The sequence below is a fragment of the Solea solea genome, chromosome 16, assembly GCF_958295425.1.
Source record: "Solea solea chromosome 16, fSolSol10.1, whole genome shotgun sequence".
In the NCBI taxonomy this organism is placed as follows: domain Eukaryota; kingdom Metazoa; phylum Chordata; class Actinopteri; order Pleuronectiformes; family Soleidae; genus Solea; species Solea solea.
Genome location: NC_081149.1, coordinates 4,825,915 through 4,844,469, shown reverse-complemented (window position 1 = coordinate 4,844,469; position 18,555 = coordinate 4,825,915). Strand labels below are relative to the sequence as shown.

Here is an 18,555-nt window from a genome sequence, read left to right as displayed (position 1 = left end):
TTGGAATAATAGAGATAGGACATATTTTGGTTAGTCAGTGTCAGAAACCCTTTTCAATAAATATTCATATCAAAGACACCAAAATACAACCTCCATCTTGACTGAATTAATAACACGTTGTCGTGAAAACACGAGAACACCGACAGAGAAAAGAAGATTGCGACACCTGCTCTCGTAACGCGGCAGGAAGAACACTCTTTCTTGGGCTTTACGGCAGCCGTGCACTTCCTTTAGCTCCGGCGTCGTGTCACGGTTTTTCACAGTGTGAGAACCGGCGGAATTAAAGAGCCGTGTGCGGTGACACATCGTTGACGGTGAGTTCGCATATGAACACAAAAACACACGCGTGAAAAAAGCCCACGGTCTTGTTTCGTGTGTGTATTTTCGCGTTTTAATGTCGCGGAATTTGTGACGGTTGTAGCTACGCTAGCTCCGTTAGCACAGCAAATCTAGGGCGGCCACCTGGCAGCATGACTAGCGTTAGCCGTAGCCACTGTTAGCTGCCAGCTGCTTCATTAGATTATAGAGAAGTTCATTTATCCGGTATTTTAATAACAATGGTTCAACATTGTGAGTGTATTTGTATTATTGTGTTCTTCTTGTCGATCATTATGAGGAAATGGCTGCTCGTTTAGCACATTTATGGTTGAAAAACATGTAAGATTAATGCTACAATCATCCATCCATTATCTACCGCTTTTATCCTGATCCGCTAAAATCAACAGTGTAATTCGTTCGTTTTTAAATATTCAGCCGTATCTGATATTTATTTAAAATAATCTTGCTAATTTACATTACTCGTAAAGGTTTGTCAGGATAAATGGCGATAAATGCGGCCATGTCACTAAAATCTGTACCTTTTCACGTAAAAAATGTTCACGGAGAAAGTCTTGTTCTTTCTCTTACCCGTTAATATGTTACGGCTATGTGTTTATGTTATTTTATTTTGGGGATAATTTAGTTTCCGCATGGCACGGCTAAGTTGCGTTTCCACTAGCATAATACTGTTTTTAGTACCTGCTCTGGTGAGGTTCCAAGCGAGCTGAGGCGATACTATGCGTGACAATTACCAGGAAAATGTCTACGATCTCAATATCAACAGAGGAGTCTGGTGTATTTGACGACAGCACTGCTGATTGGCTAGTGGCATCACAAATCCTGCCACTGTATTTCAGACCAGTGACTGTGTCAGACAGAGGCTATGTTTGACTTTTAATTAACTGATTCTAATGATTCAGTTACAATGAAAACATCTGCTTTACAAGTCACTCGTGTGTGTGTCGTGTGTAAAACAAAGTCAAGGCAGTTTCATGCAGCCATACAGTTATGACACATTGAGCAGGTACTGTTTTGTAGTGGAAAACCAACCGTGCTGTGGAAATAAACCGTGCCATGCCATGATAAGTTGGGGTGAGCTGGGACCATAGTGGAAAAGGGCCTTTTGTCTCTTCTGTGATGGACTGGTGACCTGTCCAGGGTGTGACCCCAGCTTTTGCCCTATGTCAGCTGGGATTTGCACCAGTAACCCCTGCGTGTGGAGGATAAAGTGGTAGATAAATTAAAAAACAACCTAAAACCTGCTTGTATAATGATAAAGTTTTTTCATTTGCCATTTTTTAACAATGTATTATTGTTGGGTGGGAATAACAGGGTTCACTTTAGAGCACTGCAATTTGTTCTTGCATTACATGAGGAAGGATGGCGATGTATCACCAAATCGATATTTTTGACCCACCCCTACTCATTGATTATTTGGACAGTTTTTTTTTATGGAAGCTTTGCACCTGGAAAATAGCTATTCACGGTAACTGTACTAGTGTTTGTATGATGACAAATCTCGGGTTGTGAGGTTGCGCCGAGTTTCCCTTTTGGAAATCCAAGCTCAACACCCCATGACCTGGGAAATTGCAAATTCCGACTGCAACTGGAACGTGACTGATCAATTGTGGATCCTAGCTCTTCCGTGACGTTGTACCAGATTGTTGTTGTTGGATGTTTCAGGGTCAGTGATGACTAGCCCACTGCGCAAGCTGATCGGTGCCTTTTTATAAAAGTGCATCGCTGAAGAGATCAGTGCTGATCTTTGCCTGAGACCCTGTTCCGCATTCAATTATTTTGCTTTCTGAGAATTCTTTTTGTGCCTCTCCTGGTTTGTTTTTTCCCTGATTGTCTTTTCACTCCGATCTTAGAAACATGGCCAAGTTTCTCGCCCCCGTGATCCAGGACAACCCGTCTGGATGGGGTCCGTGTGCAGTCCCCGAGAAGTTCAAGGACATGCCTTACCAGCCGTTCAGCAAAGGAGACCGTCTAGGAAAGGTTTGTTCTCTCCCATCAGACACGCAGAAGAGTCCAGTTATCCCATTTCGTTTCATTTGTCCTTATGTGTGGTGTGTTGTGTTGTCAGGTCGCTGACTGGACTGGAGCAACTTACCAAGACAAGAGATACACAAGTGAGTGAGAGCTGCACGTCATCTGTATATTTTATATCTGTCAGGACAACGATGAACAAATATTCCCATATATATTTATATATATATATATATATATATATATATATATATATATATATATATACATATATATATTTATATATATATTTATTTTTTTTTGTATATCGATTAGGTCACAGTGTCATATTTTAGTGTCATGATTATTGTGAGATGAAAATTTGTCCATCACTTTATTTGGTCATCTAATTTAAAGACTTCAGTAAAAAAAATGGTAGTAAAAATAATCCGAGCAAAATAAAGGTTTGGAATAGTAGGCACATTCTAAATTCACTGGAGCTGCCATTTGAAACCAAAACAAACAAAGTAAATCACAGCTTACTGGCTGCAGGACAACACGTGGATAGGAAGATAGATACAAAAACTCACACAATTGTCCATTTGTCCTACGTCCTTTTCTTTGGCTCCATATATTTGAAGTGACCGGTAGCTTCTTTTAAACGTTTTTTTTTTAAAGCCGCACTGACTTAAACAGCTGCAAAATGTGTTCCACCAATCAGCGTTAATCTGAAAAGTGCCCCATACGTGAGTTGGTTCTTCTTCAAAAAATTCCTGCGGTGGAAAAGAGGCTTAAAGTTTCTTTATAAAAGTTGATTTGTAATGTGGCTTGTGTGTATTTTTGTGTTCAGATAAATATTCCTCTCAGTTCGGAGGAGGCAGTCAGTATGCTTACTTCCACGAGGAGGATGAGACCAGCTTCCAGCTTGTGGACACCGCCAAGACCCAGAAGACGGCGTACCAGAGGAACCGCATGAGGTTTGCTCAGGTATGAAACGTTAACACCACAGAAACTCTGAGTGTCATGGAGTATCTGCAAAACTTAGTTTGTCCAAATGTAATAGATCTGTGTGGCACCTCCTCACACTCCCCTGGAGTGGTCGTTTAGGTGCTAAACACCAGCCTTTTTTACCTCAGCAAATTAAATTTGTTTTGCAGTTTTAAGACCTACATCTATAAATGTGTTTGTTGTATAAGTAGTAATTGTCTTTATTGTCTACTATTTTCTGGTTTTCTGCACTTAAATTGTCTTTAATTGAATTCCAAGAAAGTTTCAGAAACCTTAAATCCAGACTTTAAACACGACCGTCATTGTTTCAACAGAGGAATCTGCGTCGGGACAAGGACCGCAGGAACCTGACCCAGTTCAACATGCAGACACTCCCCAAGAGCGCCAAGCAGAAGGAGCGGTGAGATTCTGTTTTTTTCTCTTTTTAAAAAAAAAATCTTCTGGACTCGACACAAAAAAGACTGACTGAACTCAAGATTTTTAAAACCCCTCGTCGTTTTTTTTCTCTACTCAGCGATCGTCTGCGGCTCCAGAAGAAGTTCCAGAAGCAGTTTGGTGTCCGTCAAAAGTGGGACCAGAAGTCTCAGGTGGGGAGCTCTTCCAATCTAATAAGTGTGACATGAGACAAGATCTAGTTTTTGAAGGCATATTTATTATATACATGAGTGAAATACACTAAATATTATATATATCGTCACTTTATAACACTTAATTATTTGAGTTATAGCAGACTTTGACCACATTTTTACTCACTGTTGTTTCTAACGCACGTCAATTCATTTAACATTAAAAAGCCAAAGAAATAAACCAAGCATTATCTGAAATGAAAGGTAATAAGTGTATTTTAAATATCATGTAATTCAGATCATAAACTGTAGATTTTTATCTACAGATTTTTTTAGATGTTTTATTTAGAGTTTATTAGAGTTTGTTTACAGTATATTGTCACAAGCATCTCAAAAGGTTGGACATCTTAGGATGCAAGACAAATTTGAAATCTAAATTTTTTTTTTATAATATATAGACTTAATATAGACTCAAAATATCCAGATATTATTTAGCCTTACAGAAATATTTATTTGATTTATATTGAGTTATATATTATTATGAAATAATGGGAAAACCTTTTTTTTTATTTTATATGTGAAGATTTGCAGCTTTTTGTCATAATTTGAGGTGAAATAAATTAAGTCTTGGTAAATTTAAAATGGGCGAAAATTATGCCAAGCATTTTATAGACTACAATAATGGAAAAAAAGTGTGTGGTGAAAATCTGTCAAATTCTTTTTAAATACATGTAGCAGTGTTATAAGTTGAGACTAAAAAAGAATTCTCCAATTCTCCCCATTTCAAATCCGTGTTTGCCCTGACACAGCTGAAGCCCAGAGACTCATCAGTGGAGGTTAGAAGTGATTGGGAGGTGAAGGAGGAGATGGACTTCCCCCGACTGATGAAGATGAGGTACATGGAGGTGGCCGACCCCACTGACATGTAAGTTCCTCGTTGCCTTTTCGCTCCTCAAAACCAGTTTCAGAGGCGGCACGCAGAAGCTTATGAGGGTGGTTTGTTGTTTTTTCCCAGTGAGTGCTGCGGTGCCTTGGAGTATTACGATAAAGCTTTCGACCGAATCACCACCCGCAACGAAAGGCAGCTGAAGAGCATCAAGAGGATCTTTCACACGGTCACCACCACCGATGACCCCGTCATCCGCAAGGTCAAATGTGATTCACTGCCTGGATTTATTTTGATTTTATGGCTGTAGAATTGCCAAAAAAATGTTCAATGACTGAGTTCTGCTTCCCCTTTTTTCCAAGATATCTTTCACTTTCGATATCCGACAGATGCAAAACTGTTTAGGAATAACGATACTGAGAAGCTGACGTCACAAACATGTGATACGCTGGTGAATCTCGTCTGTGATTCGGTCGTTCCCGTGCAAGTCCGTAATGACAAGTATATGAGTGCAAATTTATCTAAATTTCTCTGCTTTCTGGAATCCATCCATCTTCTACTGCTTTATCCTCCACATGAGGGATGTGCGGGGGTGCTGTGTCAATCTCAGCCGACATTGGGACGAAAGGCCGGGTCACACCCTGGACAGATTGCCATTTCTAGATAACGCAAATGGTCTAGGGGTTACGGTAATGAGAAGTACATATGCTAAATCCCGGTGGGGACGACAGGGTGGTCACAGAAAATTGAAAGTTTGGGAATGTTGCCCTAAATAGAAACCGGTTGGGAGTTTTGTGCTAGAAGCAAAGTTGATATTTAGGTAAATGTCTCCCTTGTTTGTTTACGACTCCTGCATTGCTTGATGAACATAGACTAGGCCTACGTAGGACAAATGTGGAGTCATAATCACGAGCGGTGTCGTGGACTTTGTCCCTCTCCGCCGTTGACATGAGATTCCGTGCACAACAATGAGTGAGTAATGTTAAGACAAAAAAGAAAATGACGACGTGATGTCTGGGATGAAAATTCCAACATCTCCGTCTCACCAAAGACAAATTTACAAAGACTGACATTTACCTAGATAGTGAGGGCAATCACTTGTCCAGATGCAGAGCGTGCTGCAAATCAATAAAAGTGGATGCCATCATGGACGAAGACAAGCTCTTACAAGTTGCCCTTCCATATTCGATGTTTGAAGTTAAGGGAATTGGTCCTTGAATTTGATGTCAACCAAGGTGTGGGCTTGCATGTCTTATCCCCCCCCCCCCAAAAAAAACGACACTGCACCCTAGTTCACGCGTAGAAAATGATGATTGCCGAGTTCTAAATTCACCAGTAACTGTAAAGCACATGTATTTAGTCGTAACGTGCTAGAAAAGAGATGCCCTTCAGAAATGATCTACCTCAGAACAGGAAGTTTATGGTTGTTATTAAGCTTCTTTATTGTCTTATTGTCTTAGCATAGAGGTCGAGCAGTCATGACTTGGATTATAAAAGTAACCGCAGTGTTTCAATTGTCGTCTGAGAGAATCTTTGAACATTTCTGTCGGAGCTCTTTAACGTTCTCTTCTCTTACTGGTTTATTTTTAATTCCTTTGTACCTTTCTCTCTCTGCAGCTGGCTAAGACTCAGGGTAACGTGTTTGCCACCGACGCTATCTTGGCCACCCTGATGTGCTGCACGCGCTCGGTGAACTCCTGGGACATCATCGTGCAGAGAGTGGGCAACAAGCTGTTCTTCGATAAGAGGGACAACTCTGACTTTGGTGAGGATTTAGTGAGAAGCGACGCATGTTTTTACATCCTGAAATCACTGTTGGTCAAACCAGAGTTTGTCACATTTGAGTCTGTGATGACAATGACGGAGTTTGTTACAAGTAATGGAGTAAAGTAATCGTACATACTTACCTGTAACCTTATGGAACTGCTCATGTTTTGCATTGACCTTTGAGAAACTGTTTGTTTTGGATTAATAATTTTGAAATGTTTGCACATTCTCTTGTGGTTTTTTTAAAAAAAAACTACCCTCTCGTCACCTTTAGTCCAAAAATGTCTCAACTGTATCACCTTTTTGATTCCTGATTTAAAAAAAAACAGCATCAGTCCCCATCATAAGCACAGTAATTAATCCATTTTCAGTATGGGCCACCATGGAAAATTGAGGTCAAGACCTCAGAACTAAAGCATAATAACATGAACATGAACTGCATGATTTTATGTATTAATGACTGTAACAAATGTAAATGTTTGCCATACACTGTATATGTCACTGGAACAAAAGTTAAAATATCACAAAAATACAAATTAATTTTTTTTCCCAGTGAAATGCTAATGTCTGCGATGCCTGCCCTTCTTTAGATCTGCTCACTGTGAGCGAGACGGCTAACGAGCCGCCGCAGGACGAGGGCAACTCCTTCAACTCCCCCCGTAACCTGGCGATGGAGGCCACGTACATCAACCACAACTTCAGCCAGCAGTGTTTGCGAATGGTAAGAAGACCCATGCACACGCGTGTTCACTTTCGGATTAAACGATTTGGGCCATTATCCATTTATTTTACTGCCAATTTCTTTCACTTCCCATGACATTCCAATAGACATTTATGATAAATGAATCACAAATTGCTTTTTTTTGGTTCAGTAAGGCATGTGCTTTCTTTTGAGTTTCCATTAAGAATGGTACCAAAATAACCTGCCCCAACCTTCCCTTGGTGCTAGGGCTGAACAATTCATCGCAACACAACCTGCTGCAATTTTCATATCAAGAGGGCACAACATTTGTTAAAATGTGTGTCATCATATAATTTTACATCGATTGTTGTCTTGATCTTTACAGGCAGAACGTCTTTGTTTATCACAGATCTGCACAAATATCACACAGCCGTCATTTTAAATGTGTTTTTCGAATGAAAATGAGAATGACGTAAAAATGACCATAACACAACCGCAAATAAGATATTTATTCAAAATCGTTGAGCCCTACTCACCTACCAGAGTAAAATGGTATTGTCCTCAGTCGAAAAACAAGCCTGACCCAGGGCTTTACCTTACTTTATGAAACCCAACCGTACCGTGATGGAAACACTGCACCCCTTAGGCTTCTCAAATCTGATGTTTTTTGTTTTTTTTCAGGGTCAAGAGAGGTACAAGTTTCCCACCTCCAACCCGTTTGTGGAGGAGGACGCGGACAAGAGCGAGGTGGCATCTGTGGCCTATAGGTATGCACCGAAACTCTCTGACGGTTCACCTGAGAATCAAGGTTTTTCTGGTGAATTTCTGGGAATCTATTGAGAATTATTACTTGACATTTGGAAGTGTTCATCTGTCGATGCCTTTGTGCTTTTCTCTGTGTTAAGTGCTTTTTTAATCTTCTTTAGGCGTCACATCAATTTACTATCCTCTTGAGTCCAAATGGACAAAAACGGCCACTTCCAAAAACTGCTGTAAAACCATTACAGATTTAAATTTGCTCTGCTTTTATTTAACATCTGTTTAACTTATAACATGAAAGTAAGGTTAATAATATAACTTAGAGATCAACATTTTTAGTTTTACTGAAATTAGGGTGATGCAAAAATTAGTCCCTCAAGCCACACCCTCTCTTAAAGGGCCAGATTTACTTGAATGCTGTGCCAGATCACTTTTTGCTTCAGTCCCGGAATAATCCAGTTTACCATTAAAAGCCATGTGAAGCATAGATGTGTGAAAGTATGACTCGGCCCTGATGTACGGGTCTCTTTGTGTCTCAGATACCGTCACTGGAAACTCGGGGAGGACATCGACCTAATCGTGCGCTGTGAACACGACGGAGTCATGACCGGAGCTAACGGAGAAGTGTCCTTCATCAACGTCAAGACTCTGAACGAGTGGGACTCCAGGGTGAGAGAGGGGAGGAGGGGCTTAATCCTGACGAAGATAAACATGTTCAACCTTCTGTGTCGTGAGATTAACCCTCTTATGACCATCATAATAATCAGGCCGCCATTTTATCTCAATTTATCTGCTCTCCTGTATCTATCCATACATCCATCTTCTACCACTTTATCCTCCACATGAGGGCCATGCAGGGGGCGCTGTGCCAATCTCAGCTGTCTCCAGAAAAATTAAAAAGCTGTGGACTAGCGATCTGTGAAGTGTGTGACCCCGCCTTTCACCCTATGACAGCTGAGATAAGGGTGGACCCTGGACAGATCGCCAGTCCACAGTTTTAAAATTTTTCTAGATACAGACGGTCGAGGAGTTACGGTAATGACAAGTATGCATGGTAACAGAAGGGTTAAATGTTTTTTTTCGTGTATTAAATCTATGTTAATCTAAGACAAACCCAGACATCAACGTTTTTTTTTGTTTATTTGTTTTTCCTCTTGTCTCGTCCTCAGCATTGTAACGGCGTGGACTGGCGTCAGAAGCTGGACTCTCAGAGAGGAGCCGTCCTGGCTACAGAGCTGAAGAACAACAGCTACAAACTGGCCCGTTGGACCTGCTGTGCCATGTTGGCTGGATCTGAGTACCTGAAACTGGGGTGAGCATCACGCACACATGGCGATGTCCGCCGTTTCGGACATCGTACCGAAAATATCTTGCTTGCCTAATCTTTACAAATTCAAATGGAGCTTCCTGAGGTTTGAACTCTCGTCCCCGCACGTCCCGCCCCGCAGGTACGTGTCTCGGTACCACGCAAAAGACTCGGCTCGCCATGTCGTCCTGGGCACACAGCAGTTCAAACCCAACGAGTTTGCCAGCCAGATCAACCTGAGCATGGAGAACGCCTGGGGAATCCTCCGCTGCGTCATCGATATCTGCCGCAAGCTGGACGAGGGCAAGTACCTGATCCTCAAGGACCCCAACAAGGTGAGAAGAAGCACCTGCTGCTTATGTCCAAGATCCAACCACCACGAGAACAAGTCACAAACTCCAACCTTCTTTTTTTGCTTTTTTTATCGTCCACAGCAAGTGATTCGTGTGTACAGTCTGCCTGATGGGACCTTCAGCTCTGATGAGGACGAGGAGGAAGAAGAGGATGAAGAGGATGAGGAGGAGGAAGGTCAGTTTCACCAGTTATTGACTTTGACAAGTGTGCTTACAGTAAGGGGTGGGATAAAGTTTAGCCCCTTATTTATCTCATTCATAGTAAATAATGCTGTTGTTTTTCTTCCTCCTCTTGTTTTAGATGAAGAGAACTGAAGTGTGACCTGCATCGTACCTGTGATGGAAACGACTCGATTCCTTTTGACTTTCAATAAAGAAAACAAATTGGCCAACATCTTGTTTCATGTTTATTGACAGCAGCTACGATAGAAACTACGATGGCACTTTTCCATTCGACAGTTCTCGCTACTGCTCGACGCAATGTTGGCGGAGTCGTCATATCACAGCTGCGTGAAACTGCTGTGACGTGGTTTTTTGTATGTGACACAAACGCACAAATGAGTGACTTGTAAAGTGGTTGTTTTGGGTGTAACTGAATTATTAGAATCAGTTGGTTCGAGACAACCCGACGACTGAACGTGGTCGTGATTTGGCTCAAGATCGTCGGCTTTCAGCAGTGCTGTCTCTACACCAGACTCCGCTGTTAAATACTGAGATAGTAGACATTTCCTTTGCTAAATGTTGGAGGTTAACGTCAATGTTTTACGAATGTTTAAGTCTTTTTAACTGATTTACAGTTGGACATTGTTGGCTTTGATTCTTGTGTCGGACGTCGCGCTCATGACTCTTCTAGTGACCGACACTCGCGGCAGTCTGACGTCACATTATAGTATCGGCTCAGCTCGCTTGGAAGCCGAGTCGTACTAGAACTGTATAATGGAAAAGCACCATTAGAAGCATCCTAGCTGGAAACCATCAGCACGTTAGTCACTCTCGGATCTTCACAGGAATAAGATCATAGATTTTTTTTTTTTTTTATTCATAGATGATCTTCAGAGACAGATCACCCAGTTTCTCCTGAACCAGTTGATCAACTCTCTCACTCTGAGCAGCTGTGAGGAAGTTCTTCCAGTCACCGATCTGACCTGCAGTGAAAATCACAAACAAGACTTGATCGTCTCTTCACACGCTCTCCAACACAAGCTTTTCATTTGTGAGTTTGTTTCGTTACCTTTGCGCATGAAGTCTCCACTGAGCCTCTCCTTTGGGATAAACTTGTAATTTGCCTTTGAGTCCTTCTTCATCGTCTTGAATGTGGATTTTTCTACGACTTGATCGATGGCGTTGTCGCTGAGGGTTCTCCCTAAGAAGCTGCAGATCTTAGTTACTGCCCCCTTCAGGTCCTAAACAGCAACACAAGGTCAACTGAGCAACAAAGTTCAACTGTGACAAACATCCATCAGTTTTCTAACACTTAATCATCCTCCACATGAGGGTCACAGGGAGCTTGGCCCAATCCCAGACGACATAGAGCAAAAGGCGGGGTAACACCCACGGTCTCCCCATGCAGAAACACCCTCAGCTGAAACCACTACATCAATGAATTTGATGAAGAGGATCATGGATGTGTCCTCAAACCTCAACACTTAAAAACACTTCCGAATTCTCACCAGAATCATGTCCTCATAGGTCAGGAAGAGGATGTTGTACTCGTCTCTCGCTGAGTTCCACACCCTGATGTGGTCAAACCACGACGATGCTCCAACTGTATGAGGGTATAATAACAGGAGTTAAAGGTCCACAGACAAGATAATTTTTAAGAACAAGGACTTTGAACTGCGTTGAGGAACTTTGATGGACTGTGCTGAAGAACTACAGAGAGTTTTGAGCTCAACTGTGTTACAGAACTTCAGACTGGGGAGGGCAGTGTTTACACCTCTCAAGACAAGACGTTTGCCATTGAGCAGGCAGGAGCCAGCCACCAGGGGGCAGTTCAGATGATTTGGTGTTATATTTTGTAAAGCCCAGAATAGAAGAGGTGAATGTATCTTCTTCTTCTTGATAGAAAGAAAGGCGTTGGAGCTACTACAGTCCCATCTATGAATGAAACTGTGTTCGGTCGAGAGTGCGTGGAAGTGTCTCACCGTTGCCCGCCAAATACTTCTCAAAAAAACTCTCAAAGCCCTCGGGAACCTCCGTGTCGGCAAAGATTTTGCTGAACTCATAATAGGAGACGATGTTGTCCTTTGGATTCCTCATCACATAGATTATCTGAAAAAGAGACAACCAGCAATCAGGGAGTGATCTGATGCAGGGTCAGGTTTAGGAAGGAGCCAATAACGTCCCAGAGCTAATTCTAAGTAAATGAGACTTGGTGAACAGACTTTTATAATCAAACAGTTAAGAAAGAATCACATGAGGTGATGACGATTTGGCTCTGGGACATGTCCACATGTCCCATCGTCCACCACACAGTCCCTAACGTGAACGAAAGCTAACACAACCACACTTTGGGTTCTCGTGGGCCGTATTCGTTCTCTTTGTGACGCCACACCTTCCAGTCCAGTTTAGAAGAAGACAGTTACCATGGAAACCATGCAAGGACTTCTGTTGGTACCCACACGTGTGAGTATTTGAGTAAGTGTGGAATACTTGACTGATGTTTTAGCTCGTTTTTGTATAAACTTCTCCTCTCAGTTTGGTATCAGTCACGTCGTTATTCATGTTTCCATTACTTTATAGTTCCTCCTCAACATGGGTCGGGTATCAAACTGCCATGACGTTGTTTTACACGCGACACAAACAACAAACGCAGGAACCCCTGTAACACATCCTGTATCAAAATGTGCAGTTTGATTGGGAATGGTGACTTTTCTAAGCGTTTCGATTAATCATGGTGACAAAAATTGTAAAAAATTCGAGGAATTTCCACATGTACGCAAAATGGTCGATAAAATGATCACAGCCCAGCCCACTTTGGAGCCTCACAGTGTTGTCACACTTTAACGTAATAGAATAGAACATATACTTTATTAATCACATTAGGGAAATTATTTCTCTGCATATGACCCATCCTAGAATTAGGAGCAGTGGGCTGCCACACTGAGTAGCACCCAGGGAGCAATAGGGGTTGGGTACCTTGCTCAGGGGTCCCCAGCCCTTTCGACCTGGTGGGGACTTGAACCAGCAACCTTCCGGTTACAAGCCAAGTTCCCTTTCCACTTGGCCACGGCCAGAGACGTGGTCGATACTTTAAACGGGTCACAAGACCCTTTTCTCACCTAAATCAAAATTGTGATATCTGATATGGTTTTTAAACTATCGCAGTTTAAGTTTGTTACTTTTTTTGGACGTTTTCAGATATAATGAGTGTGTATTGTGTCTGTTAGAGTGGCACACCGTAGCTGAGGTCCAGGAAAATAATCACAAAAATCTCTAAACAAACTCTTCTCCTGCCCACAATTTCCAACCTACACAGATACTTTTTACACACAGGGTTTGTTGTCTAACCCCGTGTGTTGTTCTGCTCAAACCTCCCTTTAACTCCCATGTTTTAATAAAAATCAAGATGAGGGTGATTTTAATTTCACACCTGTTTTTCACAAATGTAAACGTGTAAATGCTCACAAACCAAACATTGAATCTTTAACATCGACCGTTCTTCAAACAACTTTCTTCACCATTTTGGACAGAAACAAGTGTTTGATAGGGGGAGGGGCTTGTGCAACCACCTGCAAGAGTCTCTCTCTCTCTCTAAATTTTAAAGGTTGATTCAACAAAAATTGTCTAAATACGTTGCAACACAGGACAAGTGTCACATGACAGGTGGTTATGTCACTTAATTGATCCTTTTTTCAGACTTTTATTGCTCAGACAGACATGAACGTCCACAAAAACAAAACCCTGACCTTTGCCTTCTTGTCCTTCAGACCTGGAGGCATGAGAATCGGTGTGAGGTGAGTGGCAAAGAGTCGTGGAGAGGGTCTCAGAGCGTAATCTGGACGGCCCTCCGTGTATTCCAGCCACGGCATCTGCTCAAAGTTGTTTGGATATTCATTCAGGCCGCCGCTTAGCTCGCAGATGGAGATGATGACCTGCTGAGTCCAGATCGTGCCTGTAGAGGGAGTCGCTCTGGTTTGTTAAATACAGAAAACTAAGATGAGGAAAAACTGGGAGAGTAAAATGTTCCACTGACCAGACTTTGGATAAGTGACCAGGAAAATGTCAGAGTCTCGTACTTCAAAGCTCTGGAGAGAATCCAGGTACTCGACAGACGTGAGCTCACAGAGGAAGTTGAAGTTCTTGTACCTGCCGTAATGTTTGCTGATCTGCTCCATGTTACTTCAGATTCACACTAGAAAAGAAGTCAATGTTTGATCCAGTATCAGTCAGGCAGTAAAAAACCTCACAACTGGACTCTGGACTTTAACACGAGCCACAGCTTTGAAACCTCCCTCTCTCTCTCTGAGTGAAGGTTAGGAGTGGGTGTGGCTGAGTTTGATTTCTTTATTTGCTGGTTACTAATGTGATTTATTCAGACTCGTGTGATGGTTGTCTATGTTACAGTCTTACTGCATTGTGTATGTGTACACATGTCGACATCACAGACGGAGACACAAACAGCAGCTTCTCACACGTTCTGCTCTTTATTGAATCGTTTCTTAAACTATATATAGTGAAAATTGTTATTTCTAAACAAAGTATGACAACACTCTTTCACATAAAGATAAAATAAAATAAAATAAAAACTCAGCTTCTAAGGCAACATTTCTCTTGTATTAAAACACAGTATATGAAAATAATAATGTGTCTTTGACATCGGTATGTAGCTTCTACAGTAACATTATATGTTTTCCACATAATGAAAATAAACATATCAAATACAAACAGTTACCTGCACATGGGGAAACCAGACAGGAAAAGTGTGTAGACATCAGGGCGGAGACACAACACTCAGTAAGTCAAACTCGAGAAGTTAGCATCAGAAGCTAAGCACAAAAAGCTACGATTAGCAGTAAGATGAAACATGCTGTGTTGGGCTTTAATGCACGGGCGTCGCACCCACACTTTTCCCGGTGAGAGGGTTCAACACCCACACTTTTCCTCTAGTTTCTCCGCAGTTCTGCGCGTGTGTTCTGCGCTCGCTGCGGCGGCTGCCTCCCTCTCCCCCTCCCTCTCCCCCTCCCTCTCCTGTGGTTGCCTCAGACGTGACACCAGCTTTGAGTGTGACCGGCTGATGATTGGCTGTTCTGCCGTAAGTCCCGCCCCTCTTGGTGTGTTAGATTTCTCGTTCAGCTCGTGCTGAGGAGGCGGGAACTTGCTAGGTTCATAGTTCACACACTATATTTTATTATATTGATAATAAAATAAACGTTATTTAATTGTCATATCAACAAGCTGAGTTAAATATCTATGTGAAATAACAAACCCAATTAGGCATTCATTTTCACAGATACAATTTTTATTTTATTATTCATGTTTGCTCCAATTTCCTGTTAGTTTGTAGATGTGTTCATTATTTTATACATGTTTTTATACTTTTCTAGTATCAGTCATTTAAATGGGAAGCTTTTTATATCTTGTATTTTATACATTTAGTTTTTATTGTTTAGTCAAAAAATATGAAAACATATGTGAAGATAATCGGGTTGGCAAAGTTGATGAGTTTTTCTAAATGAATTCAAATAAAAACATGTAAGAACATAACACACAGCCATTAAGATATTAAGATTCTCAATTTGTAGGCGATTTGTGGCTTTTATATCAGAATGTGTGAGTTTAAGCTCAGTAAATATGAACGGTGCACGTGAAGATGCTGGGAGAGCTTCACTCTTTACTTTAATCCAAACCCGTAAACGCACAGCACCTTAAACAACGAGGGGGACTGCAGAAGGAAGTGGAATGAGGAGTTGGTTTTATGCCACAAAGACAGTAACAGTGGGGGGTCGGGATTCTCTTATCCAGAGGATTCACACCTTCATACTCTAGATGAAATCATTTCTGGACAGTTTTCAAAAGTAACAGCAGAGTTCGAGAGTACAGAGCCCCGGACATGACATGGTAAAATAAAAACAAAAAATTGTGCCCACGAAATAGCTATAATGTGCGCACAAAATACTAATGAATAATATCATCATTCCTGGACAGTCGGCAAATCAAGCGCACCTCCTCTAAGGACAAAGGTAGAGGCAGTAGAGTGTAGTGATGGGAAGTTCTCTCTTTTACTCTCGGACAGTAAGTTGAACAAATCTTATTTGAGTCATTTCGTTCATTTTGTTCATTTTGACAGCGTTTTCTTGTGGGCGTTGTAAAAAAGACATGGTTTGCTTCAGCTGACAAAGTATAATAAACAAAATGCCACAAGCTATTCAAACATTATGAAACCCTAGGAAAGCAAATACACACCACAATAAAGTGACTTGTGTCCTGTATCCTCTCTGCCATTGTTGTTTAACAGCACGACGGTGACTAGGTAGCTGTCACGTGACCTGAGGACGGACGCTCAGTTGAGTGAATCCTGAACTAATCCTTTCTGTTTCCTGTCCTGCTGACTGAACTTATGCAACTGTCTGCCATTGTGTGGCGAAGGAAGGTACCGCATGAAAATGAACGAATCACTCACTGAGACGACTCACTTACTCCCGAGTCATACAAAAGATTAGTTCATATTGAACGAATCGTTCACGAACAACACATCACTAGTAGAGTGGCTAAAGCTACACGATGGACAGAGATAGCGTGATAGAGTTTTATTTTAGGCTGAGAATGAGCTACAAAGACTTTCTGAAAAGCCTGTCATTGCAAGGAACTATTATTATTATTATTATTATTATTATTATTAATAAAAGGCATTTAAACAGAATATTGAGAGGCAGGCTTCTTTACCGGCGCAGGTACGACAATAACAACACAACACCGCTCGATTTGCTTACACAGGAACTAGCTTTTTCTTTTGTATGTTGGTATTATTTCTTGATGCTTTTTTAAGTTTGAGTGCAGAACGCAACTGATTTTGTTTTTGTTTCAGTTTTGAGCAACTACAGTTTTAAAAATAATATATATGTCTGATATAATAATAATATCTCTCTCTAACTGTGATTACCCACTGTGACCACCAGATGGCAGGAACACAAACTTTGTCCAAGGTGAATGAAATTTTAACCCCCTTTACCAGGTGCATTAAAAAAAACAAAAAAACATCCATCATGATATCACAAAATAAAAGCATTCATGAAGATGTTTCACAGAATTTAGTAAAGGTGTTTGTTTCACAATAAATTCTTGTTATGTCATATTTATGATTATGATTTTCTTTTTTTTTGTCTTCTTCACAGTGAATTTTTTATGCTGGATGTCCCTCTGTCCTCATGTCCACGCCTGGGACATCTGACACAAGGATGACGCTGGATGTGGCGCCCCCCTGTGGCTGCGGTCAGTTTAAACTGTCTTTCTGATCGGCTCGTCTCATATTTATGATGCAAATGGTTATGGAGGACGATAAATGACATAATAATAATTTTTTTAAATAAATGAATGAATAAATAAATGATAAATAAGATGTTATAGACCAAGACGAACAAAAAAGTCAACCATAACCATGCCCTCAACTCAACAGGAAGTTGGCCATTTTGGAATCTTGGTGTCCATTTTGGTGATTTACTATGTAAATGAGCGAGACACATCAAAGGCAAAAAGTGAGGTGAGGGAACTGCTGCACTCGTGAGGGCTCTGTCATTCAATCATTTATCTATTATTATGTCACATATCATCCTCCATAAATAATAACATGTACGACTGTAAAACAAGATGATAACAAACTTAAGATAATGATGAATGTCAGTTATAATGACAATTAGATTAAATTAGATTAGATTAGGTTTCCTCTGGGAAATTAAAGCCCCAGCATCGAAACAGTGGCATCAAATTTTTCCAGCACAAAAACAGGGGGAAAAAAAGAAGAAAAAGCTACACCAAATATTCTATTAATCATATTATTATTATATTTAATATTAACAATAAGTATTATAATAATACAGTATAAATTAACAGTTATATATGTATAAATTGATATCGATTGTAAAAAAAACCTAACCCAGAAATATAATCACTTACAAATATTCTAACAATAATTAAACTAATATATATTATAGTTAGCAAATATGTTGATAGTGTATCTTATCATACATATATATTCTGTATTGTAATATATTAACAGACATATTATATATATATATCTACTGTAAAGAAGAACACAGAAATATATAAAAAGTAAGAATATATGATATCATATTATGTTATATCACGGTGTAGTATATTATACTATAGTTTCCCGCTTTCAAACTAAATAAATAAATAAAACCACAGTAATACAGACTCAGTGGTGGTCGTCACAGCTCATCATAAATCCTGAATACACGGTGGAAATAAACCTGAGTTCATTATCAGTGTTTATAAAAAAACATTTATGGCTCGTGTCCTCGTGTCCTCGAGGACAAAAAACCCCCCAAATCATCAAATAATCACTTATTAGTTTTCACTCTTGTCCTTGTGTGGGCAGAGAATCACAATGAGTCATAACACACACCCTGTGTGTGTGTGTGTGTGTGTGTGTGTGTGTGTGTGCGCCTCAGGAGTCTGGTAAATAAATTATCAGCCAGGCAAATCCCTTTTTAATGCGCCTTTAATGACCCTGCCGGGCTCCTCAGAGCATCGTCACAGGAGCGTGGGCGAGGGGGTCACACACTGTCCGAGAGCAGCAGCAGCAGCAGCAGCAGCAGCAGCAGCAGCAGCAGCAATATGTGATTCCAGCCTCCTCACCCATCGCACAAAGAGACCGTATATTAAATGTGGATGGAATTTTTTCACCGTTTAATTCGTAATTTGCAAATATGGACGTTGTTTTTGTTTTTAGCTCCCCCTTGTGTCCACTCACCAATGACTGA

The 18,555-nt window shown here is 40.8% G+C and overlaps 2 protein-coding genes across 2 annotated transcripts; one reads left to right on the top strand and one right to left on the bottom strand.

The window, feature by feature from the left end:
* The first annotated feature begins 163 nt into the window (after positions 1 to 163).
* On the top strand, positions 164 to 10,007 carry eif3d (eukaryotic translation initiation factor 3, subunit D). The gene is made up of 16 exons (XM_058653537.1): positions 164 to 314; positions 2,190 to 2,316; positions 2,405 to 2,450; positions 3,137 to 3,273; positions 3,609 to 3,694; positions 3,809 to 3,881; positions 4,670 to 4,785; positions 4,876 to 5,008; positions 6,364 to 6,511; positions 7,104 to 7,234; positions 7,877 to 7,962; positions 8,494 to 8,623; positions 9,124 to 9,266; positions 9,403 to 9,595; positions 9,695 to 9,788; positions 9,915 to 10,007. The coding sequence occupies exons 2-16, from the start codon at positions 2,194 to 2,196 to the stop codon at positions 9,926 to 9,928; spliced, it is 1,653 nt and encodes a 550-aa protein (XP_058509520.1). The 5' UTR covers positions 164 to 314; positions 2,190 to 2,193; the 3' UTR covers positions 9,929 to 10,007.
* On the bottom strand, positions 10,008 to 14,782 carry LOC131475424 (amine sulfotransferase-like). The gene is made up of 7 exons (XM_058653539.1): positions 14,508 to 14,782; positions 13,809 to 13,967; positions 13,522 to 13,727; positions 11,758 to 11,884; positions 11,284 to 11,378; positions 10,845 to 11,016; positions 10,008 to 10,758 (listed from the first exon to the last, which is right to left on the bottom strand). Exons 2-7 carry the CDS (start codon positions 13,948 to 13,950, stop codon positions 10,649 to 10,651), a joined length of 852 nt encoding a protein of 283 aa, XP_058509522.1. The 5' UTR covers positions 13,951 to 13,967; positions 14,508 to 14,782; the 3' UTR covers positions 10,008 to 10,648.
* Between the last annotated feature and the right edge of the window lie 3,773 nt (positions 14,783 to 18,555).

What these genes read in the sequence shown, in the direction of transcription:
- eif3d (XM_058653537.1), top strand. Translation starts at nt 2,194, where the DNA reads ATGGCCAAGTTTCTCGCCCCCGTGATCCAGGACAACCCGTCTGGATGG. An exon ending in AAGGAGACCGTCTAGGAAAG is followed by an intron (nt 2,317 to 2,404) that starts GTTTGTTCTCTC and finishes TTGTGTTGTCAG; the next exon opens with GTCGCTGACTGGACTGGAGC. An exon ending in ACCGCATGAGGTTTGCTCAG is followed by an intron (nt 3,274 to 3,608) that starts GTATGAAACGTT and finishes TTGTTTCAACAG; the next exon opens with AGGAATCTGCGTCGGGACAA.
- LOC131475424 (XM_058653539.1), bottom strand. Translation starts at nt 13,950, where the DNA reads ATGGAGCAGATCAGCAAACATTACGGCAGGTACAAGAACTTCAACTTC. An exon ending in CCTATGAGGACATGATTCTG is followed by an intron (nt 11,017 to 11,283) that starts GTGAGAATTCGG and finishes GTTGCTGTTTAG; the next exon opens with GACCTGAAGGGGGCAGTAAC. An exon ending in TGGAGACTTCATGCGCAAAG is followed by an intron (nt 10,759 to 10,844) that starts GTAACGAAACAA and finishes TTTTCACTGCAG; the next exon opens with GTCAGATCGGTGACTGGAAG.